The sequence below is a fragment of the Toxorhynchites rutilus genome, chromosome 3, assembly GCF_029784135.1.
Source record: "Toxorhynchites rutilus septentrionalis strain SRP chromosome 3, ASM2978413v1, whole genome shotgun sequence".
Lineage (NCBI taxonomy): Eukaryota > Metazoa > Arthropoda > Insecta > Diptera > Culicidae > Toxorhynchites > Toxorhynchites rutilus.
Genome location: NC_073746.1, coordinates 168,370,343 through 168,395,167, shown reverse-complemented (window position 1 = coordinate 168,395,167; position 24,825 = coordinate 168,370,343). Strand labels below are relative to the sequence as shown.

General features: G+C 38.4%; 2 protein-coding genes across 2 annotated transcripts; both read right to left on the bottom strand.

Annotated features, from left to right (window-relative positions):
- Positions 1-7,248: 7,248 nt before the first annotated feature.
- On the bottom strand, positions 7,249-11,855 carry LOC129779863 (mucin-2-like). Its single transcript, XM_055787606.1, has 2 exons — positions 7,978-11,855; positions 7,249-7,839 (listed from the first exon to the last, which is right to left on the bottom strand). The coding sequence occupies exons 1-2, from the start codon at positions 11,774-11,776 to the stop codon at positions 7,505-7,507; spliced, it is 4,134 nt and encodes a 1,377-aa protein (XP_055643581.1). The 5' UTR covers positions 11,777-11,855; the 3' UTR covers positions 7,249-7,504.
- A 4,767-nt stretch (positions 11,856-16,622) lies between these two features.
- On the bottom strand, positions 16,623-18,344 carry LOC129779864 (mucin-2-like). Its single transcript, XM_055787607.1, has one exon. It carries the CDS (start codon positions 18,275-18,277, stop codon positions 16,931-16,933), a length of 1,347 nt encoding a protein of 448 aa, XP_055643582.1. The 5' UTR covers positions 18,278-18,344; the 3' UTR covers positions 16,623-16,930.
- Between the last annotated feature and the right edge of the window lie 6,481 nt (positions 18,345-24,825).

Here is a 24,825-nt window from a genome sequence, read left to right as displayed (position 1 = left end):
GCCGCACTACTCGGACATAATATCCAAGGCCAATAAGCTTCTCGGATTCATCTTCAAAATTTCGGATCAATTTCGCGATCCCACTTGCCTGAAAGCATTATTCTGTACGCTTGTTCGATCGGTTCTGGAATTCGGCGTGGTGGTTTGGTGCCCCTATCAAACATTGTGGGTGGAAAGAATCGAATCAATTCAAAGAAAATTCGTCCGTCATGCTCTACGTACTCTTCCATGGAATGATCCAATTAATCTCCCACCCTACGAGGCTCGCTGCCAATTACTGGGACTCGATACACTCCAGAATAGAAGGAAGGTAAGCCAGGCATTGTTTGCAGCCAAAGTGCTTTTGGGAGAAATTGATAGTCCTGGTATTCTTGCGGAGATATACATCTATGCACCTGAGAGAGCCCTTCGCACAAGAAGCTTCCTTCATCTTGGACCACGTTTCGCGAACTACAGCTTACACGACCCTATTCGCTTTATGTCAGCACGATTCAATGTGTTTTATGAATTCTTCGACTTCAACCAATCTGCCGAAGCTTTCCGTTGCCGGATTCAACATGGACCACTGAATCAATAATGAATACTGGACGAAGACTAATAATAATAATAATAAAAGACGCTTCCAACGATGATTGCTAATTGATTATGTTTATATTAATGTTTATATTTTGACCATGATATGTTTTTATGTGCTCCTTTCAATGTATGATGTAAAGATGTGGGGTTTTTACGCCATTTTGGCTTTTCCCCGCCAATTTTTCAATATGACAATATATAGTCAGATGAAATAAAGATGAAATAAATAAATAAATAAATAGTTGACATAGGATTCCGTTAGGCTATCTGCTGCATGCTGATTTTTGATATGTTTGAAGAATTACATTGTTAAACTCTTCGATAATGATTTGGGTCCGTTTTATCTGGTTGTTAGGTATTGTTTGTTCACACCACCAGTGTTCATGATAATGCTAGAAAGATGGTGATTAATCAGTAGATGATGCGTATCACGTACTAAAGCCGCCCTCTGTGGTCCTGGACGAGATGGCTCCTATGTTATGTATAGATGGAATTAAGAAAAAAGAAAGCTCATCAATGTAATATAAGATAATTATCATTATCGAAAATCAAGTTTTCTCACCAGAAATGAAGTGTTACTTTAGTATAGAGAAAATATATTTATGGAAAAGGTAATTTCATTTATATTTTTTTTATTTTCTGAGTGTTTATACAACCCATTTCCTTTTCTCTTTAAACCCAACGGAACACGACGCTACTTGCCTCAATGCAAATTTCAATTAGGCTAACAGCACCCAATACGATATGTAGAGCATATGTGAAATCACTTTTTCGAATATTCATTAATTTTTCCAATTTTGCTCGTCGCATGAACTTTCCTTGGGAGAAAAAAAAGACGGGTGGGTAATGTCGGGGACATAACCGGAGTGACGTAGGACTATACAAAGGAGACAGCTTTTGTTAAATATGTATTTTGAATATATTGTTTTATTTTCTTCTCCTACGTGAATACCTACCTATCTACCTGAAAAATGGATTAGTTTACTGTTTACTCTTTATGAATATGTTGATGGTTCTGAAAAAAACCTTTGGTGTTGTGTTTTTGTTATCACTCGATATTCTCATCTTGTTCGGTTAAACCTTCCTGTTTAGCTATTGCGTTTGCCACTCGCCACAGCTTTCACAGTTGGAAAATTTCTTCCCATCCAGCTTGTGACATGTTGTTCAGTAAATTACATTTAATGCGACGTGCCGGAGAAACACTTTGCCACTCACTGAAACTAATTGTTGCCTTGATGAGCGCCGAACCGAAGCTGCTCTGTTCTTGATGCGGGTTTTCTGATTGTCGTGAGCAGTTTTGCAAGCCAACTCGAGCACTCCGACGGACGAAACTCTATAATCGCTGTTAGGTATACTGGTGCTCCGGTGCCAATCCGTTCGGCCTAGTTACCCTTGCGGAGCAATCAGTGAATGCGACCAACAAGGAACTGGAAACCTGCACGGTTCGAGTGAGACTTTGCCTTTCCCTTAACTTGTCCTCCTTTGTTACGTCCACGATGCCGATGCCGTACAACCACACGGGTTAACGGTTTGAAAGAAAATAAGATATTTTTTTGGTGTCCGCGTGTTTTATACTCTAGCGGTACACACTTACAGGATAGAGACAGATCGGCAGACTCAGCCAGAGGGGCGAGTCCAACGAGACGAACGAATGAGCGTTAAAAGGGAGCGATGGCAAAAAAACAAAGAAAGAAGAAGAAAAATACATTCATTACGATTTGTTCGCTCGTTGGATTCACATGCAGGCTAAAAAGGGTCCTTTTCAGGATCACAAAATTATCTTCAATCTAAAGAGTTTATTGTTTTGTTATCACTCGATATCCCCATCTTGTTCGGCTAAACCTTTCTGTTTAGCGATTGCATTTGCCATTCGCCACAGCTTTCACAGTTGGAAAATTTCTTCCCATCCAGCTTGTGACATATTTTACAGTAAATTACATTCAATGGCACGTCGCATTACCACCACTCAGTATCGGATTGGAGGTAATTTTAACCTGTAATTGAACATTTGCGATGACAGTGGTACAGTGTCGACTTTCAATGTGGGGTCATAGTTTGGACCCCGAACTCTATGTTTACAAAAATGTCCAACTAAATATGTCGCATTACATGTCCGTCCAATTAGCTAAATGTGATAAGTGTAAATTACTGTACTTTCAATCTAGAAGCAATTTAAGAATTGGTGAAAATCAATAAGCTTAGAACAACTGCCAAATTCACATACTCATCATATCCTGGCAAACAAATTATGAAAAAATCAATTTGTGTTTTATTATTATTTTGGATATTGTTTTAGAAAGCATTGAACTGTATTTCCTAAACTCTTTTTTGGAAGGTTTAATGGCCCTGAAAAGCGCCTTGTTTTATGGAATGGTTCCAATTTAGAAAACTTAGTACTCGTGGTTTTGAAAAAAAACCATTTCGAACGCCCTCGATGCCGCCTTGTTCTGGATTTGCCACCAAAGCAGTTTGTATAAAGAACAAACTTTTTTCTTCTGCTACCTGATGCCGTTTTGCGATTGCGTTTGCCACTCGCCACTCGCTGCAACTGCCTGTTGTCTTGATGTCCACCGAACCGAATGTGTTCTGTTCGGAATGCGGGTTTTCTTATCGTCGCGAGCAGCTTTGCCAGCTAACTCGATCACTTCGGCGGCCGAAACTATATAACGCCGGCTAGGTGGACTGGTGCACTGGTACTAACACGCTCGGCCTAGCTACCCTTGCGGGGAACTCCAGATCAACACGGTTCGAGCGGGATTTTGCCTTTCCCTTCACTTTTCCTCCTTTACCATTTCCAGACATGACTGCTTGGGTTGGTTTGTTGATGTGTTGTGATGCGAACCGATGTGGTGTACGGTTTGAATGAGAATGATCGTTACGGCAGCGGAGCGGGGATTTTTAAGCTGACTGGCTGGCTCGAGAATAACGCATGTGTGAGACTGCGACCAATGTTTCGTTCATTTTTTTCTTCTTCCTTTCCAATCGTGCTTCATTCTATTTCGCTGCTGCTCTGGTTGCCCGTTTTGGTCGGTACGATTTGAGGAGCACAAAATGGACCAATCAAAAATGGGCACATAGTGCATTTTGACAATGCTTGATATTTCACAATTATTCAATTATTTATCTCAAGAAAAATGAAATGTTATTCATTATGATAGATGCGTAGATATATTTCCTATCAATTGATGCAAAAACCTTTGCGATATATTGAGAAATGCTCGAGTTATAAGCGTTCCAAATCTTGCATTTTTTCCTACTTGTTCAGTGCCTAGATTTCCATTTCACCCCCTATATCTTCCGGTTAGACGTAGTCCTACGTCAAAAAATCGTTTCATATTTCAAGTCATCTTAACACAATAGCTACCATATACAATTTTACTCTTACAGTTGTGCTAAAAATTTTACAATACATGATCGGTCATTGATATGAAATTTCACGAAGCAACCAACATAAAAATTCCAAATTTAAATTTTATTTAATTCTATCAAGCATAAATTCTATTCAGTTCATTGAAACATCATTCTTCAATCAACTCATCGAAAGATTCTTATTGGAACGAAAATGACAAAAAAACACTCGTTCATCGCTCCCAACTTATTCGCCAGCACGTATGCAATCAGCAATGCCCACACTAGTTACAATGAGCACTATCCATTTGTGCGCGTCGTTAGTTAAACTATCGGCCACGAGGGTATTTACATGCTGATTACCCTCAGACACCTTGGATTTTAAATCTCTGTTAGGGAATACATGTCAGTGGGAAAAAGCTCCCCCTACTTTCATGTATCTGCAATGTCGATTTCCCCCAGGTAGCTTGGTTTTCATGTCTCTGTAAGGGAACACATTTCGATGGGAACAAAAGCTCCCCCTACTTTCATGTGTTTGCAATTCCGATATCACCCAGGCAGCTTGGTTTTGATGTCTCTGTTAGGGAATCGCCGCATGTGTCGTAGATTTCGACCAATCAGAAGTAGGTATTTCCGTTAAGATAAGGGTTGAGATTTTTCAATTGCTCGATAGTTAGTTTCATGACATATATTATTTTATTCAATGTAAAAAATTGTTATGGAGTGCCGAAATTGATTGACGCAAAAATCTCATTAATCCATCATGAAATGACTGAGCATTTGAAATTGGACAATTTTCACGGTGCGCTCGATTTTCGATTTTCAATTTGTACCCCAATATGTTCCCGAAAGATGTAATCCTACGTCAAAACATGTGGGGCAAGTGGAAACATGCCGATTTTTATAGTACAAATGCAATCTTTCACATTTTGTATCGGTAAATAAAAAAATTATCATTTTTTAATTACCTAGTAGTGAAATGTAATCAGTTTTCTTAACTGCCGATGGTCGAAAATGTAATTTTACTAAGAGTGTAATCGACTCTGATCGCGGCTGCAGAAATACGAATGTAAACAAAGCAATATTTGGTTGTGTCTGGTAGTTCACAACGACTGAAAAGTACGTTTAGTAGATGTTTATTGATTGTTTGGTAGATGTTGTGTGGAAACAAAGCGAAATATTTATTGTTATTTGTTTACATTATATTTGATCCACTTACCCCCAAATTCCACTTGCCCCACTGTACCTTATTTAACTTGTCCACGTAGACATTATCTATATCCCCTCCCCCCTCACCGTGGACAAGTGTGGATATTTTCGTAATCCCTACCCCCCTAAAGTTGTCCACGTGGTATGTGGACAGCCCCTAAGCAATGATCCTACTTCGTCCTACTGTTGCTTGAATAAATCTGGATAGCAGACGCTTAGACTTCGAGCAACAATTTCGTTAACGTTTCTTCTTGCTCAAACTTGCTCTCATCGTTCCAAACAAACTTCTTCCAAAAGTCAGTAGGGCATTTATTGATATTGGCTTTCCGTAGTAATGTTTTTTTTTTCTCTTTTTTACCTTATTCACGAAGTCGGTTGCTCACAGTTCTGCTAGTTATGTTAAGACCCAACTCCTTCTGGTTGCACACATTCACTTTCACTTCGGAAACGATCAGTCTTCGAATTACCGCCGACTTTTTGCCCATCGCCTAAGTATCTAATAAATATGGTTAACATCATCTAATATTTACATAGTTCGGAAATGTCTACCTTTCTCCCGATACCGAGAACGAACCTTGACAAACAAACAACACAATGTTTTGGCTTATATTTCGACGAGATCGAATGAACTTTTTATCTTCCGACAGCAAATCGATAGAGCTTCACGTAAATATGCATGAATAAGTAGTGTAGTTGTATTTTTTGCATCAAGGTATCAAGGTAGGTATTATGTAGGGAAGATCAAATCACCTACATTATTGTTAATATTCGATTAATCGTTACTAGTAGCAAAAGGTATCAGTTGTTTTTTTTATTCCGTACATTAACATATGCAAGTCTCGAATCACTCATGTGTTTGATAACCCTCATACATTTGCTTTCTGATTAGAGATTGCATATTATCATTCAATAAAATTTCAAGCTGGCGTCTCTACGTTTAATAAATTCTTATGATCTCAAAATTGCGCTCATCGTGTCGTTACTGAGCCGGTTCCGAGGCTTATTCCGTTTTTGATTATATTCAGGAAAAAACGGTTGACGGTTGCCGAGGAGTGAGGCATATTGAGAATGTTAGAAACAAGGCATCGAAGTACAGAAAAAGCAAGCGAACCGTCAATTCTATTTAGGCATCTAATTTTTGTCCACCAATCCTTCACGTGTTCGTTTTCTGAACCTGTGATTCCTTTCAGGAGCAATTTTACTTTTAGAGTACGTATTAAGTTCTCTCTTAAGTTCTTGTAAATTTCCATCGTAGAAAACGCTTAGGAAACGCTTCTAATACAACACGTAGGGAACGCTTCTAATACAACGCTGGAAGAGAGAGCAGGACAACAACAGAAGCGTGCATGAAGCACAAATCTGCTCTTCACATTAGGCTTTAGAAAATCGCTTTGTTCAGTTTTCACTCATATCAAGAGATGCGTCTCTAGTGATTTCGAATAATAACAGTTAGCTAAAAAAAGAAGGAAATTTCCTACAGGACGTTTTAGCATTGACAGATCATTAAAATGTTTTGAGGGTTCGTTCACACGAAGACACAAAACTGTCAAGTCACTAATGGATGACCCTTTATAACGGAAAGCATTTTTTATCCCATTTGTTTATTTCAGGCTCATTAGCTGTAACAGAGCCGAATTTTAATCGTGTACATGTCACATGGTTATCATATCTATAATAAGCACATTACACAGTTGCTGAGAGGGCGTGAGAGAATTACCTCTATACCATTGCATATGGTACATTTACAAAGTAGCCATTTAGGCGTAAGAGAATTCTTTCTGTTCTTCCATTATCCAGGATAGCGGAGACAGTTGATATGATCATTGTTGAGTTATTAATAGCACAGCAGCCCGATGTGTCTTGCAGAGCAGAGCAATTGTATGGATGAATCGATCTTATTTCGACCGTGGATCGATCTCCATCGCTGGTGATTGTTGCGTGGACTCACGATCGACCGCATACTAAGCGAACGCGTAACCAATGTGGCTACGGAGACCCCCACCGGAAAGCATTTAAGAAGTAGAGATGTGTCTTATTCGGGATAATGCTAGTAATGGTTGCTGATTATTGCATTGCTGTCGGAAATTATGATTGAAATGACGAGTACCTTTACTATTTCAAAGTAAGGGATTTATTTCGACTGTTTTTACCATTTCAAGAGTGTAATTAATTTGCAAACAAAACATCAATATTCCATTGGGGCAACTGATAATTGTAAACTTATTCTATAACTTATTGTTAATATTATCTCCACTCTAACTCCTTGAGGTCCAACAAACTCCGACCCCGTACGAAGTGTACCATGTACAAATCCCTAATTCGACCGGTTGTTCTCTATGGGTACGAAGCATGGACGATGCTTGAAGAGGACTCACAAGCGCTTGGAGTTTTCGAACGCCGAGTGCTCAGAACAATATACGGTGGTGTACAGGAAAGCGGAGTATGGAGAAGGAGAATGAACCACGAACTGGCGCAACTCTACGGCGAACCCAGCATTCAGAAAGTCGCCAAGGCTGGACGAGTGCGATGGGCAGGGCATGTTGCAAGATTGCCGGACAGCAGCCCTGCAAAGATGGTGTTCGCATCGAATCCGGTAGGAACAAGAAGGAGAGGAGCCCAGCGAGCGAGGTGGTTGGACCAGGTGGAGCAGGACTTGGCAAGAATCGGTGCAGCCGGCAGTTGGAGAACTGCAGCCATGGATCGGGACTATTGGCGAAAAATTGTGAAGAAGATATAATCTCTCAATGGGATGTAGTATCATTATAAATAAATAAAAACTCTAACTGTATTCTACTACTATTGCGACGAATCACAAATGATGTGAACGGTTGAACAATTGCATACCTAATGAAGGCCAGTAGCTTTCACCTAGGGGATTCCGAATTTTCGATGTCTGTAGAAAATTTGGGTAGCCAACATTATCAAGCTGCCCAGACTGTAACAGTTGAGATGAACGCAATGATGTTGAAACCGTGGTGGTTGGCACAACGATGGTCGGAAATAGGGTGAATTGAGCTGTCGATGTACTCCCAGTCGACAACCCAGTGGAGAAAGTTGGAAATAACGTTGGAAAGATGGTCGAACTCGATGGGCTGAGTGTCGTTGAGGTCGTGGTTGTACCAGCTGTAGTTCTCAATTCACCGGTGGTAGTTGAACCGGTTGTAGATGTCGTACCAGCTGGGGTCGTTGAAGTTGTGGCTACAGTTGTGGATGTTGAGCCAGAGGGAGTTGTTGAAGTGGTTGCCGTGGTTGTCGATGTGAAACCAGCTGGAGTAGTTGAAGTGGTTCCTGATGTTGTTGATGTAAAACTAGCTGGAGTTGATGAACTTACTCCTGCAGTTGTTGAAATAAAACCAGGCGAAGTTGTTGAACTTACTCCTCCAGTTGTGGATGTCGAACCAGACACAGTTGTTAAAGTGGTTCCTGCCGTTGTCGAGGTAAAACCAGTTGGAGTTGTTGAACTTATCCCTCCAGTTGTGGATGTGAAACCAGGCGTAGTTGTTGAACTTATCCCTCCAGTTGTAGATGTTAAACCAGACGGAGTTGTTGAAGTGGTTCCTGCCGTCGTTGATGTAAAACCAGCTTGAGTTGTTGAACTTATCCCACCAGTTGTGGTTGTTGAACCAGATATCGTCGTAGAAGTTGTGCTTCCAGTTGTAGATGTAAAACCAGCTGAAGTTGTTGAAGTGATTCCTCCAGTTGTAGATGTTAAACCAGACGGAGTGGTTGAAGTTATTCCTTCAGTTGTGGATGTAAAACCAGGCGTAGTTGTTGAACTTATCCCTCCAGTTGTAGATGTTAAACCAGACGGAGTGGTTGAAGTTATTCCTCCAGTTGTGGATGTTGTACCAGATATCGTTGTAGAAGTTGTGCCTCCAGTTGTAGATGTAAAACCAGCTGGAGTTGTTGAAGTTAATCCTCCAGTTGTGGATGTAAAACCAGATGGAGTTGTTGAAGTTATTCCTCCAGTTGTGGATGTAAAATCAGGCGTAGTTGTTGAACTTATTCCTCCAGTTGTTGATGTCGAACCAGACGGAGTTGTTGAAGTGGTTCCTGCCGTCGTTGATGTAAAACCAGCTTGAGTTGTTGAACTTATCCCACCAGTTGTGGTTGTTGAACCAGATATCGTCGTAGAAGTTGTGCTTCCAGTTGTAGATGTAAAACCATCTGAAGTTGTTGAAGTGATTCCTCCAGTTGTAGATGTTAAACCAGACGGAGTGGTTGAAGTTATTCCTTCAGTTGTGGATGTAAAACCAGGCGTAGTTGTTGAACTTATCCCTCCAGTTGTAGATGTTAAACCAGACGGAGTGGTTGAAGTTATTCCTTCAGTTGTGGATGTAAAACCAGGCGTAGTTGTTGAACTTATCCCTCCAGTTGTAGATGTTAAACCAGACGGAGTTGTTGAAGTGGTTCCTGCCGTCGTTGATGTAAAACCAGCTTGAGTTGTTGAACTTATCCCACCAGTTGTGGTTGTTGAACCAGATATCGTCGTAGAAGTTGTGCTTCCAGTTGTAGATGTAAAACCAGCTGAAGTTGTTGAAGTGATTCCTCCAGTTGTAGATGTTAAACCAGACGGAGTGGTTGAAGTTATTCCTTCAGTTGTGGATGTAAAACCAGGCGTAGTTGTTGAACTTATCCCTCCAGTTGTAGATGTTAAACCAGATGGAGTGGTTGAAGTTATTCCTCCAGTTGTGGATGTTGTACCAGATATCGTTGTAGAAGTTGTGCCTCCAGTTGTAGATGTAAAACCAGCTGGAGTTGTTGAAGTTAATCCTCCAGTTGTGGATGTAAAACCAGATGGAGTTGTTGAAGTGATTCCTCCAGTTGTAGATGTTAAACCAGATGGAGTGGTTGAAGTAATTCCTCCAGTTGTGGATGTTGAACCAGTTATCGTTGTAGAAGTTGTGCCTCCAGTTGTAGATGTAAAACCTGCTGGAGTTGTTGAAGTTAACCCTCCAGTTGTTGATGTTAAACCAGACGGAGTGGTTGAAGTTATTCCTCCAGTTGTGGATGTTGTACCAGATATCGTTGTAGAAGTTGTGCCTCCAGTTGTAGATGTAAAACCAGCTGGAGTTGTTGAAGTTAATCCTCCAGTTGTGGATGTAAAACCAGATGGAGTTGTTGAAGTTATTCCTCCAGTTGTGGATGTAAAATCAGGCGTAGTTGTTGAACTTATTCCTCCAGTTGTTGATGTCGAACCAGACACAGATGTTGAAGTGGTTCCTGCCGTCGTTGATGTAAAACCAGCTGGAGTTGTTGAACTTATCCCTCCAGTTGTGGTTGTTGAACCAGATATCGTCGTAGAAGTTGTGCTTCCAGTTGTAGATGTAAAACCAGCTGAAGTTGTTGAAGTGATTCCTCCAGTTGTAGATGTTAAACCAGACGGAGTGGTTGAAGTTATTCCTTCAGTTGTGGATGTAAAACCAGGCGTAGTTGTTGAACTTATCCCTCCAGTTGTAGATGTTAAACCAGACGGAGTGGTTGAAGTTATTCCTCCAGTTGTGGATGTTGTACCAGATATCGTTGTAGAAGTTGTGCCTCCAGTTGTAGATGTAAAACCAGCTGGAGTTGTTGAAGTTAATCCTCCAGTTGTGGATGTAAAACCAGATGGAGTTGTTGAAGTTATTCCTCCAGTTGTGGATGTAAAATCAGGCGTAGTTGTTGAACTTATTCCTCCAGTTGTTGATGTCGAACCAGACACAGTTGTTGAAGAAGCTCCTACAGTTGTTGTTCCTGCCGTTGTCGAGGTAAAACCAGCTGGAGATGTTGAGGTTAGCCCTCCAGTTGTGGTTGTTAAACCAGACGGAGTGGTTGAAGTTGTTCCTCCAGTTGTGGATGTTGAACCAGATAATGTTGTAGAAGTTGTGCCTCCAGTTGTAGATGTAAAACCAGCTGGAGTTGTTGAGGTTATCCCTCCAGTTGTAGATGTAAAACCAGATGGAGTTGTTGAACTTATCCCTCCAGTTGTAGATGTTAAACCAGACGGAGTGGTTGAAGTTATTCCTCCAGTTGTGGTTGTTGGACCAGATAATGTTGTAGAAGTTGTGCCTCCAGTTGTAGATGTAACACCAGCTGGAGTTGTTGAACTTATTCCTCCAGTTGTGGATGTCGAACCAGATACCGTTGTAGAAGTTATTCCTCCTGTTGTGGATGTTGAACCGGATACTGTCGTAATAGTTGTTCCTCCGCTTGTAGATGTTGAACCAGCCACAGTTGTTGAAGTTGTACCTCCGGTTGTGGATGTTGAACCAGATACTGTCGTAGAAGTTGTTGAGCCAGCCACAGTAGTTGAAGTCGTACCTTCGGTTGTTGATGTTGAACCAGATACTGTTGTTGAAGTTGTTTGTCCAGTTGTGGATGTTGAACCAGATACTGTTGTTGAAGTTGTTCCTTCGGTTGTTGATGTCGATCCACTCGCAGTTGTTGAAGTGGTTCCACCGATTGTGGATGTGGAGCCTGCTACTGTTGTCAATGTCGTTGTACCTCTCGGTTTGGGAATGTACGTGAACACATTGTGTACACCCGGGCCGTACCTGTAGTATCCCAATTCATATTTCTCAAAGCCATACGCTGGTACTGAACTGCTAATCACTGCTCGCCAACGGAAAAATATCAGCAAAATGATGAAATTTGGTGCCACCATTCTTAATTTTTTCAGCACTCAACTGAATATACAGAGTTCGGTGTAGCAACGAATTTTCCCAGTGATCTTTCCTGCACAACGACGCGATCGATAATAACCGAAATATGCTCATTCAGAACGGGACAATTTTGTGAAAGTCTCACACATTCATGTGCTTTTACGAAAGATGATAATTCCTTACGTGTTCGGTGTTAAGGTAGTCCATGAACTTGGAATACATAATATTGCAATGCGAGTGCAGGTCGGAAACTGGTTTTGTTGAATTTTACCATCTTCTCCTTTCACTGGGAGTGGTTCTTGGTATAGCTCTTCTGATGATACGTTCTGTTGCAGAGTGCACCAGATATCCCGTTGAATTGGATTGGTACATTTCGCATACATTCTCTTTTCTCTGTTTGCGACAAGGAACTCGATTTGGGCTATTGAAACTTTGACCTAAATTGGATGTATGAGATGAGATGATGTATGGTGTTTTAATATTCGAAATGATAGAAGAAATACATTGTGTGTCCATAGCTATGTTATGTATACATGTACAGTTTGCAACGCATTTTTTTTGTCTTTCAATAAGTTCAATAAAGGAATGCGATTGCTTTTGCTCCAATAATAATACCCATTGCAATTTTCTGCATTATGTTCGTTTCATGGAAACTGTAAAGCGTAATAGGTGGAAAATTCATTTCATTTAAGAAATTTTCGATTTGGAATTATGAAAAATAACATTTTTAATTTTCAATTTTCAATAATTTCAAGGTGATGGCATTTTGTACAATTTCGAATGAATTTACTGACAAACATTCACAATTGGGAATGCCAAGCTAAATGAAAAAATATTTCGTCTTCCGATCTAAACAACTATGAAATTGAAAATACCTCTCACACATACTCGCTTTAAACCGAATTGATTGCCCTTATTGGTTGAACAAAGTTGAACGAAATTGATTGTGAGTGGTAGCTAATGAATTAAGCATTTGGTGCAAAACATTACCATATGGTTGCTTTCCAAAAATATGAAAATTTATCAAAATTACTCATCGTGTCTCAGATGGGTTAATGGGTTAACAGTTCCGAATTCATAGCACCTACGATATTGTGGAACATTTTGTATGGTGGTAAAATGGTGGTTGTGGCTTACAATGTTCTGTTTACTGGAGCTGATAAACCTTATCACCTTCTGCTCTTGAAGGGGTCCCGTTTGTGACTCACACGCTGGAACAGTATGCCACCTCAACCAATAGTAAGTCTAATTATTCGAAACGTTTTGTGTTTCTCACTACGGTTTTGTACTTATGAGAAAATTTAAATCACAACTCTATTACTTCAGTAATGATTTAAACAAATTTGGACAAGAACGCATAAATCTATGTGCGAGTGACTACTTCACCCTCGAAAAATGTTCGATTTTTCAAATGCTACAAATGCAAATGTTGCTGGTTTACTGATTCTGGAGGTATTAAAAATGTTCAATGAGGCAATTGCCCATTTCCAAAAGCTAAGAAGCGGGCCGTGGAACCTGATAAATCATTCCGTTGAAAAATATGTTGTTCCTGAAGACCCGTGAGCACGTTCGTCGCCCAACGCGCTCTTTTTGAGTTTCTCGCGTGGCCCAAATGCGGATGATTTATTAAATGAAGACCGAATATAGTTTGTAGACAACTTTTACATGATCTAGTGAAATTTTTCTCTATTTGAAGACAAATTGACAACAATAGAACATGCCAAAGTCATATTATACGGGTTTCGCAAAAAACTCCAATACAAACCTTCTGTACTATCAATTGATAAAAAGTATAGTATAATCATTATATTAATATGATTATGATTTTATTATTTTTCTACATATTCTATAGTTACATTTAGGAGCCTATGCTGTCAAATTCCTTTTGGAAATCCTATTAAATTTGAACGAGGAAAGTGTCACCCATATCTGGGTGACGGGGCGACGAAAGGGTTAGTCTTCTAGTTGAAACGGGACCAGAAAAGATACGTCACAAGACGAAGCTAGGCGCTCAAGGATTTAGAATCGACTATGATGAGGTTTTTGGCCCTTTGGATCGTCAAACTACCTTTTGCATCCTGATGTCCATTGCAGCGGAGTGAGGTATGGCTGTCATGCAACACGCATAATCCCTTTCATGAGGCTGCTTTCTGGATCCGCAGTTAATTGGGTATGAAAAACAAAGTCTGCAAATGATATGAAGGATGTTACATGCTCGTGAAGTATCGTGCTCGTGAACGATATCGACTTTATGGGACGCTATAGCAAGTCGGTTCTCAACAAGGTGACTCAGATTCTTGTTTGTAACGAAAAGAAGTTTAAGTTGATGACTTCATTCTGACTAGCAAGCATATGACAATCGTCAAGCCTCTGGAACAAGCTCTTGAATGAAATTTAGAACTAAGCACCATTGCAAATATTCAGTTAACGGAACTATATCAAAGTAAAAGTTAAAATTAGTCGGCCAGGAAGATGCAAAAAATAAATATTTTAGAGATACTGGATATGAGAAGCACAATGGAAAATAAATCTTTCATCTTCGCAATGATCTGAAGCAGATTCAACTATGTTTATTTCCCAACTGAAAGAATACTGGCTTGCCTCTTGGCGAAATGACTTCTATGTCTGTACGGTAGCAGCGCTGAGTAGAAGTATTGAAGTTGCAACGTAACTAATTTGATCGCAGCAATCGATGACTTTCTTCGCGTTCTTGTTATATTCAGTCATCTATATAAATAAAAATGAATCGCCAAATGTGTTGCTAAGTTCAAAACTCGAGGACGGATCGTTCGATGAGAGCCGTTTTTATTTTGTTGTGTTCGTCTCCACCTATAGAAAAATTTTACAGCGAGAAAAAAAATTAAAGGAAAAGGGGAAAATTCAGAAAAATTGAATTCAGGCGTTGTTAGTGTAATTGAAATTCAGTTAGACAACATTGAACTTCGTGTTCCGTTGGATAATGGTAATGAATTTTCAAATGAAATAACACACGTTGGAAATAAAAATTACGAATGAAAGATCATTCTCCCGTAACAAATATGTGTTCTATGTAATGGAATAACATGTTTTTTGCGATTGACGAATATATTATAACAACGAGTTTTGGTAAAAGTATTAGGAAATTTACAGGAAAATGATTACGTAGATGTGAGGACTACGTGTTTTAAGCATTCAAATAACATAATTTGAAAGTTTTCATTTCATCTTCAACAATTTTAAACTGTTTCCGGCTTGCTAATCTGATAGAGGTAATTCCTTCACATTACTGTGTATGTCGACAGTTCAACTTTGTCGTTACGAATTAATTGATGGGTTGTTTTCTTCTACTGTACAACTTCTACTTCTACTGTTTAAAATGAATGCGAATGAAATTGCATCTAGCCTTGAGAAAGGCCGATATGAAAATTAAACAATAATACTCCCGGGATTAATTCCACGAACGTTCGTTTAGTAAGAGAACGTGAATATTCGCAATTATTTATTTCAAACAATCAATTAGGGCGGAACGTAGATTGTTGGGTCTGCTGGTCTGATGTAAAATAAGCACTCATCTAACCACGGCTCAGATAAGTGCAGTTGTGTGTAGTTGTGAAAGTTGTTGGATTCCAAGAAAAAGTAGCTCACAATGCAGTCGTTTTTAGAGTAGAGAAAAACTCTAGACGCTAGAACCTGACTTCTTGAGAAAAGTATTCAGTTAACGTTGTTTCATAATTAAGACAGTCCCAACAAACTTCGAAGGCTGAAGAGTTATCGGTGTCACAGTATAATTGACGGCCAACCACTGCGGATGGCGAATCACGAGGCGGTTAATTAGGATATCACCGATATATATCCAGAGCTCCGTGATTTTTGAAAGAAAGCATTACGCAATCGAAAAATCTGCGATCGGTGTGTTCTTGTCAGAGATCGAAATTCTCGTTCAGTCTTGAGTTGGGCAATGTTCAAATTTTTGCGCAAGATTCGTCTTCCTTTCCACCGAAAATTCTTGACGTTCAACTAATGGTCGTGTTTGCGGCTGTGCATCTATATCTGATGTGACTGTTGGAGCATTGCATTGCATGCATTCTTGGTTACGTTTACAGTACATATTGAGCCGTAACTTTCGCGCAAGTGCAGTATGTGATGATTACCAAAAATGTCGACCGTTTACAACACTGCCTGAGAAGAGCTAATCAGTACAGGTCACATTAGAGTGTGGCGTTTACCACTAAGTGTGGTTTAGAACTCGGAATTTCCGAAAAAAATTTCGTCATGGATGTCACTACATTCCATTAAACGTGTTCGTCAAGGAACATAAAATACAACAAGAAACGGAATATGGAAGAATATGCGGGTCAATTTTTAAAAATGTACACCAAACACCCTACATAAATAACAATATAACCACGCAAACGCATCGATGTATACACATGTGAGCACGTATATACGAATACTTTTAGACTTTTACACAGCGATTTACACTCGTATACAACGCAACGTGAATAGAATATCAGGTACATTACATCGCCATATTGCTCCCCGATACAAAGAAGCTCATTTTCAAAACACGGTCAACTGTCATCGCGGATGACTTAAAACTATTTTTTGCTATTTTTTTCTTTGCCTACCACTACATGAAAAAAGCGAGAAGTATTATAACTGGTATTCTATTCACTTCGAATGCAACTTTTTTTTTCCGACGGTAGACTGACATCGTTCAGCCACGATTCGCGTCTCCGAAATCACAAACACACATCTACATATACAATCAATTTGTTCTGAAACTTTATCTTTCTCGAGAGGAGCCTGTACATTTCCAAGAGTTTTCTTTTGAAATTCGAATGCAGCAAAATATAACAAAAGATAAAAAAAGATGCAGAGATGAGTTTTATTCGGGATAATGCCGATCATGGTTGTTGATAATTGCATTACTGTTGGAAGTATTTTTTGAATGAGAAGTACCTTCTTATTTTCTCAGCAGGAGATTTATTTTTGACTGTTTTTATCGCAATTCCTCATTAAATTTTGAGATTGATTGTACAATCCATTTGAAAACAAAACACCATTGTTCTGATAGCTAGTGATAATTGTAAACATGCTCTATAATTAAATGTTAATATTATTTCGATCACTTTCATTGAATCACTTTTATTGAAGTCTACTAGTTATGAGACAAATCACAAATGATGGGAACGATTGGACAATTGCATACCCAATGAGGACCAGAAGTTCTCACCTAGAGGATTTTCATTTTTTTGTGCGTGTGGAAACTTTGAGTAGCCAATATTATTAAGACTGACAGACTGTAACACCAGAGACGGACGCGACGATGTTGAAACCGTAGTGGTTCGTACAAAGCCGGTTGGAAATAAGGTGAATGGACCTGTTGTTCTTGGTAAACTGCCAATCGTCGTCTGAGGTGGGAAAGATGGGAATAACGTTGGGAAGGTGCTCGAGGACGATGGGCTGACGGTTGTTGATGTCGTACCAGGCGTAGCTGATGAAGTTGTTCCTTCAGTCGTAGATGTAGTATCAAATGGAGTTGTTGAAGTTGTTCCTTCAGTAGTCGATGTAGTATCAAATGGAGTTGTAGAAGTAGTTCCTTCAGTCGTAGATGTAGTGTCAAATGGAGTTGTTGAAGTTGTTCCTTCAGTAGTCGATGTAGTATCAAATGGAGTTGTAGAAGTGGTTCCTTCAGTAGTCGATGTAGTATCAAATGGAGTTGTAGAAGTGGTTCCTTCAGTCGTAGATGTTGTATCAAATGGAGTTGTTGAAGTTGTTCCTTCAGTAGTCGATGTAGTATCAAATGGAGTTGTAGAAGTAGTTCCTTCAGTCGTAGATGTAGTTTCAAATGGAGTTGTTGAAGTTGTTCCTTCAGTAGCCGATGTAGTATCAAATGGAGTTGTAGAAGTGGTTCCTTCAGTAGTCGATGTAGTATCAAATGGAGTTGTAGAAGTAGTTCCTTCAGTCGTAGATGTAGTATCAAATGGAGTTGTAAAAGTAGTTCCTTCAGTCGTAGATGATGGAGTTGTAAAAGTAGTTCCTTCAGTCGTAGATGTAGTATCAAATGGAGTTGTTGAAGTTGTTCCTTCAGTAGTCGATGTAGTATCAAATGGAGTTGTAGAAGTGGTTCCTTCAATAGTCGATGTAGTATCAAACGGAGTTGTAGAAGTGGTTTCTTCAGTTGTCGATGTAAAATCAGGTGTAGTTGTTGAAGTTATTTCTCCAGTAGTGGTGGATGTAAACTCAAATGGAGTGGTCGAAGTGGTTCCTTCAGTTGTAGATGTAAAACCAGGCGTAGTTGTAGTTTTCCATCTAGGTGTTGTTGCGAAACCCGGCGTAGTTGTAGTTTTCCATCTAGGTGTTGATGTGAAATCGCGCGGATTTGTTGAAGTGGGTCTACCGGTTGTAGGTGTAAAACTAGGCGGATGATTTGTTGATGTGGTTCTGGTGCTCACAGCTCGACAGTGGAGAAATATCAGCAATATGATGAAATTTGGTGCAATAATTCGAAAATTTTTCATCGTCAAAACTTAATATTCGTAGTCCGGTATCGCAACGAATTTTCACAGTGATCTTTCCCGCACAGCGACGCGAACGATAATAACCGAAATATGCTTATCCAGAACGGGACAATTTTGTGAAAGCAGTGATACTCTTACTACATAATATTTTTTTAGGTGTACGATGTTAAGGTTGTTCATGAACTTGGAATACATAATATTGGATTGTGAGTGCAACACGAAAACTGGTTTCGATGAATTTTGTCATCTCTTCCTTTCACCGGGAGTGGTTCCGTTGAATTGGCGCATTTCGTATATATTCTCTTTCTTCCTTTTGCGGTAAGCAATTCGATTTTGGCTAATAAATATTTGACTTGAATAGGTATAGGGGAAAAGGTGATAAAATTAACACCCTAAGGAATATGCCCTTTTACACCGTTTACATACCACTACAATGCCCGTTTTTCGAAGAATATTCTAGTCTGAGTGTGTTCAAGATATCGAACGATTTTTACAACAAAAAATATAAAAAGAAGTACATTTTTATTAAAAGAAAAATGCGTTAAATCGAACATATGTTTTGTGTGCGATTGGAAAGAATCAAAAATGTTGGTGGTAAAATGAAAAAATTACACATATAATGTTAAAAGGGATAGATTTGTGCGTTGCTTTTTATCTAAATTTGTTTAAACCATTATTGAAATAGTGGGTAAATGTATGAAACAAGCTTATTCACCCAGTGTCGCAATTGCAATTTTCATGTAATTGAAATCAAATGGTGATATCAGCTTTAGAAAACATAACATTGTAGGTCGTTATCCAGAGGTGGCTCATTTTACCCCAATCAACAAAGTAATTTCGAATACAAATTAATCGCTGAAATCTGGACTTCTGGAATATGTGAACAGTCGTTCAAAGTGATGATTTGTCGCAGATATCAGGTGGGATAAAATAATTCCTTAAATACGATGCGTGCAAAAGCACATCCGAATGGCTACAGTGAGTGAAATTTTTGCTTTATTTAGCATTTTCAACATTTGACAGTTTCGTGTATAACAGAGTGTCTTAAAAAGCTTCATGTGTTCTAAGAATAGAATAATCAAGAAATATCAATTGGTTTTAGTTAAATTATTGAACTTCAAGCACCGGTTCATTTTACCACCCCTGTTCACTTTAACCGCATTTCACCTATCAGTTGAACCGTTTAACGGTTTTTTTTGTAATATTCGAACTGACTTAAAAATACCATACACAATGTGTATATAAAGCTGTGCACACATATACAGTTTGACTGCGTTTAAATTATATTCCATTATCAAGGTGGTAACGCATTTTTTTGTCCTTCAATGAGCCAAAATCCTGTTTTCTCTGCCGGGGAATGCGATTGCTTGTGCTTCAATAACGGTAGCTTTTCACCGCAGTTTGTTGTTTAATGGTTCTTCCATTAAATCTGTAAAGTTGTAAGGTGATAACCGGTGAAAGAATGCATTTCACGATTGCATTTGTATTCATAAATTTTCGGCAGAAAATCCAACAATGCATTTAAGAAACATGCATACTTCTAATATCACGCGATAAATGATACTGACCGATCGTCACACTAACTAAAAGTCAACCGGTTAACCGGCATTAATGCTATGATTGAATATGTATAGATCAGAAATTTAATGTTTTGTTGCAAATTGTTGCACAGTACAATTGAAAACATAAACCACACAGCATTTTTGTTAATGTTTTCATAAGACGATCCTAGATTGATGCTCTCTTGAGGGTGTTACATTTTTTCGATTTTTTTCTCACATGGAAACGGAACAATAAATTGGGTGGAAGCAAGTTGAACTACCTCCCTCGTTCATTTGATGGGGATGTTGCTATGGTGACATAAATGATGCTAGACGGAACAAGTTAAGGTATTAAGAGTGTGGAAACGGCATGTGTTGAGTCTGCAATTCATCATTTTTATATGGGTTTCGTTATTCATACTGCTGGTCATCATGGTCTTCGTTTGTGGATGGTTGGACGTGGTTAGCAGCACTTTGGTACCAAACATGTGACACGATGATGATCACGTGAGCAACATGTGAGACTATGTGATCCTCTTCGTCTGGTACATATCAACGTGGTTTGACATATACTACAGGTGAGCTAGATGTTTTGTATCGTACACGTAAATTACTCACACATGTGTATTTTCGTAGGAATTTCGTTGATATAATCCCGTTTTCTGTATGTTTTTTTTCACAAAATTAAACTCGGAGACAAAGTCAAATAAAATATTGTTTAGAATTCCTCCTAAACTGTACGCTGTTTTGCATGCTATTTACTAATACTAACGCGAGGACCTTTATAGCATACCTTATAATTGTCAAAGTTCGTTGGGAACAGATTACGTTGTGTATTTAATCAATGTTTGTTTAAATTCATGTTTGTCGATTGTACAACTGAACCTCGGAGGAGAGAATTTGTGTAGTATTCAATGAGGGGAAAGTGTAAAAATGAAAAATTCCCCTTCGGAATTAATACATTCTGTCAAATATGGTTGTGTCCCATTCACCCGAATATCATTCATCAGAAACACGTTTACCCGAAGTACATTTACCCGAATGTAACACATGCCCGAATGACATTACCCCGAATGTGACAAATACCCGAATGCAACATATATCTGAATGGACATTCACCCGAATATGACGAATACCCGAATGAACATTTACCCAAATGCGACAAATACCTGAATGCAACATTTACCCGAATGTGGAAGAAAAAATTCCGACAGATCAGATTATGAATCTCCTGTTGATAAATAAGATTAAATCAAAACAACATGAAAGAGCAACAAAAATGCAAAGTAAAATGATAGATTGTAATGAGGGAATTTGTAAATGATGTTGACTTCACTGTGTCATGTTTATAAATTAGTGTAGGCACAACTGATATGCCGCCATCTTTCCGTATTTCTTTTTAGGGTAAGAGAACATTTGGAAATGAGCACGGGTTATAGAATATTTGGAAAACTAAGCAGGTAATTTTAACATAAAAAATATAAAGCATAAATGCCATGAAAATTTGAAAGAGTTCACAGGAAAAAAATGGTACCTACGTATTTATCACCGCAGAGAAATTTTTATCATGAATTTATCATTTCATGATGAAATTATCTGTCTTTTTTTTCATTTTTAACAAATTTCAATATCTCATTCTATGAATTTCATGTCGACTGCTTGAAACTGATGATTTTCTTCCACGTGTATGAGCTACGTGACCAAAATGGCTGGATATTGTGTATATTCGAATTTGAAAGACATACAAAATCAGTAATTTTATGACTATATTTATAGAATTTTATGAAAATATATACCTTTTTCATAACTTTGGAAAATACAGTATACAACGCCGCTTTCTCTCGTTTTTGTTTTTGGATACCAGTCAATGTATAAATATTATCATTTTAATAACGCTCATCAGGATTAAATATGAAAAAAAGCTTCTAATAAAATATAGCTGTAATGTCCATTCGGGTAGATGTTCCATTCGGGTACCTGTCGCATTCGGGTATTTGTTACATTCGGGTGATTGTAATTCGGGTGAATATCTTTCGAGTAAATGGGGCACAATCGTCAAATATATACCGGAAATTTATATTTTTGAAGAAAATGCTTTATTTGTCATCAAAATTAGTATTATCACCTCCAGAACAGGCTCTTTCTGAACGAATATAGTTTTTCCAACGAACAAAACATTAATCGAATCATTTTTTTAGTTGTATTCAAGAATTTACTTTTGTTCACGAAGCGCATTCGTTTAATGTCTTCAATTCTGTCAAAACGGGTCCCCCGGAGTGGTTACACGGGGAAGTACGCTGCTTGTTCAATCACATTCGTGTTTATTTTTGGTCGAAAATTTCTTCACAATTATCGATCGATGAGCTGGCGCATTATCTTATCGTGGTACAAAATCTATGTGTTACCCTTCCACAAATCTGACTGTTTCCAACCAATTTTCTCTTTCGAGCGCCTCATAACGCCAAGATAGTATACTTTATTGACCTTTTGTTCCTTCGGAAAGAATTCCCAATGCAGATTCCGACAACAAAACCCCAATCCATATCAAAAATCGTCGAGCAAAAAAAGTTAACTTGTTCTCAATGACGCTGTAGACAGACTAAATGACTAAAAAGTTCGCGTTTAAAATTGTCTTAATGATGACCTACTTAAAAACAAAAAAAAAAGTACAGCGGGAAGATTTAAAATTAAAAACTAAATGTGCAGGAACAAAGAAGGAGGCATCTTGACGAACGAGCACAAGAGTGTTGCCACACATATTTATCTGGAAGGTACAGATTTTTTCGTTATTTTTGGTACTGATTTTGTATTCTGTAGTACATATTTTCGTCAAAAAGTACAGATTGGTACAGATTTCTTCCGTATGTGTAATTTCTTACATTTGAACAAAGCAGCATAAAGGTACATGATGACCTTTACGTCGCAGTATCGCTTAGTGCTGCTGATCATAACCAATTTTTCCAAAAATCATTCTCTGTTTGCGCATTATAAAATTGGTTCTGAAAATGGTAAATAGTCATAAAAAATCGGTTCTAACGTAAAACAAAAGTTTATTGTATGTAGGGGAACCGCGAGTAATGCGGACAGTGGAGGTAAAATGGACAGGTGGTTGATTTGTATAGTTACATTTTGAATTTCAAATTTCTGTTAATGAGAACACCTTCTACAAGTTATTCTATAATATTTAAGCCACCCTATGGTAACGAATACTAATCAAATGTGGAACAGGGAAACGAAAACTGAAAGTCATACATTATTCCGCGTGCGAATGTAATTTTTGCGTTTTCGATATTAAGCATTTTGAGTGGTTTATTATCAAAATTCAACTCGCTGATGGTTATATTTCGGTTTGTGAGTTAACAGAGAAGCGATATTATGGATGTACGGAAAAGTAAATTCATTTTTGAGTGGAAAAGATAAATTATTGAAATAATTGTACTGATGGGGTAAAACGGACAGTTGCCAGTGGGAGTGAGATGGACTGTGAAAAGTCTGTTTAATCTATTCCTAAGGATTCCTATTCCTGCGTCTATAAATGGAAATCAACTGTGGACTGTTTAGAAGCTGACTGAAACCAAAAGCAAAATAGTTGAGGGTCTGTCCGTTTATACTGTTGAAATGCACGATATCACTTCTTAGGACATTCGTGATGAGTTCAGACCTTGGTTGAATAAAATTATTCCTATCGCGATCGATAACCCTCTACGCTTCATATATTACAAACCTGTCCATATTACCCCCACTATATGTCCATCATAATTTCAGTAAAAAACATTGAAAAACACTTTTCTGTAAAATATTTGAACATTTGAAAAAACAGTATATTGAATTGCAAGAAACTGCATCAAAGTTTTGGGAAACATGAGTTTCCAAAGATATAATTGAAGTTCTTCATAACATGTTCGTTTTACCCCCACCTCCCCTATTAGTTTTAAATGTTCATGGAAATCGCTTTTAAAATTATTTTCATTGAATTCTCATGAATATACTTTTTCATATATAGAGGGGCTAGTTTTACACTTTGATCTTAGCCTTTAGGCCGAAAAGCGATAGAGGGGTTAGTTGGTCACATAAATTGCCCGTTTGAGAGCAATGCATATAAAATTTTCAGGTATGCCGCGTTTCATTACGCAAGCTGTAAACAAATATAAAAAGCATATGTTTTTCTGCTAAACCCAGAGTATTTGATACGAGACAGCCTGATACCATCCACCGTACAAACTTTAAAATTTACATTAAAAATAATAAACGCTCACATTGAATATCAGAACTCACAATAATGCATCGAGTAATGTAGCATACCTGAAGGCTATTTCAATATACTTTGGGGCTAACGGTGCAAATGTCATCAAAACAAATGCAAGCAAGAAACCGGTTGTACGCAGCAGGGATGCCAGGTAATTTTTTCCAAATGTCTTCAAATGTTTTCACCATAATATCGGAGAAAAGTTGTAACTGGATTTATTCGGCAGATATAAAGCGTAGTTGAATTCAGTGATTATTTATTATAAAATTGATGATTCTAATAAACTAATTGGATTGGAGAAGGTAAATTTCGACAAACTAATCAAATGAGGATGTCGATTAACGTGTTGACTCCCTTACGGCTCAATCCAGAAGAACTAGTCACTCGTCGCGTATCCACCATCAGGACTCTTCGCCCCGTCATGGCTGTCGTTTTCGGGCTTTCGACGAGGAGAGCCATTTTACAAATGATAGCTGATGTAGGGATAGGACTGTAAACTTTGAGTTATGAAATGTAAGGATAAGGAGATGGATCGGGAACAGTGGGATTTGGCTTACCATCACCGTCATGATTACTTCCTCGTTATCCTCGTGCATTGTGTTCCTAACGACAGGATACAACAGTCCAAGCAAGTGACGTGCTAATAATCACATCACCGATTCTGCTCTCTCAGAATCGTTACAAAGTTCTTCACACAAAAACGGAACTGTGATAACTATTTGTTTATTTCAGCTTTGAAGTTTTGCTTGTAACTCAAACCA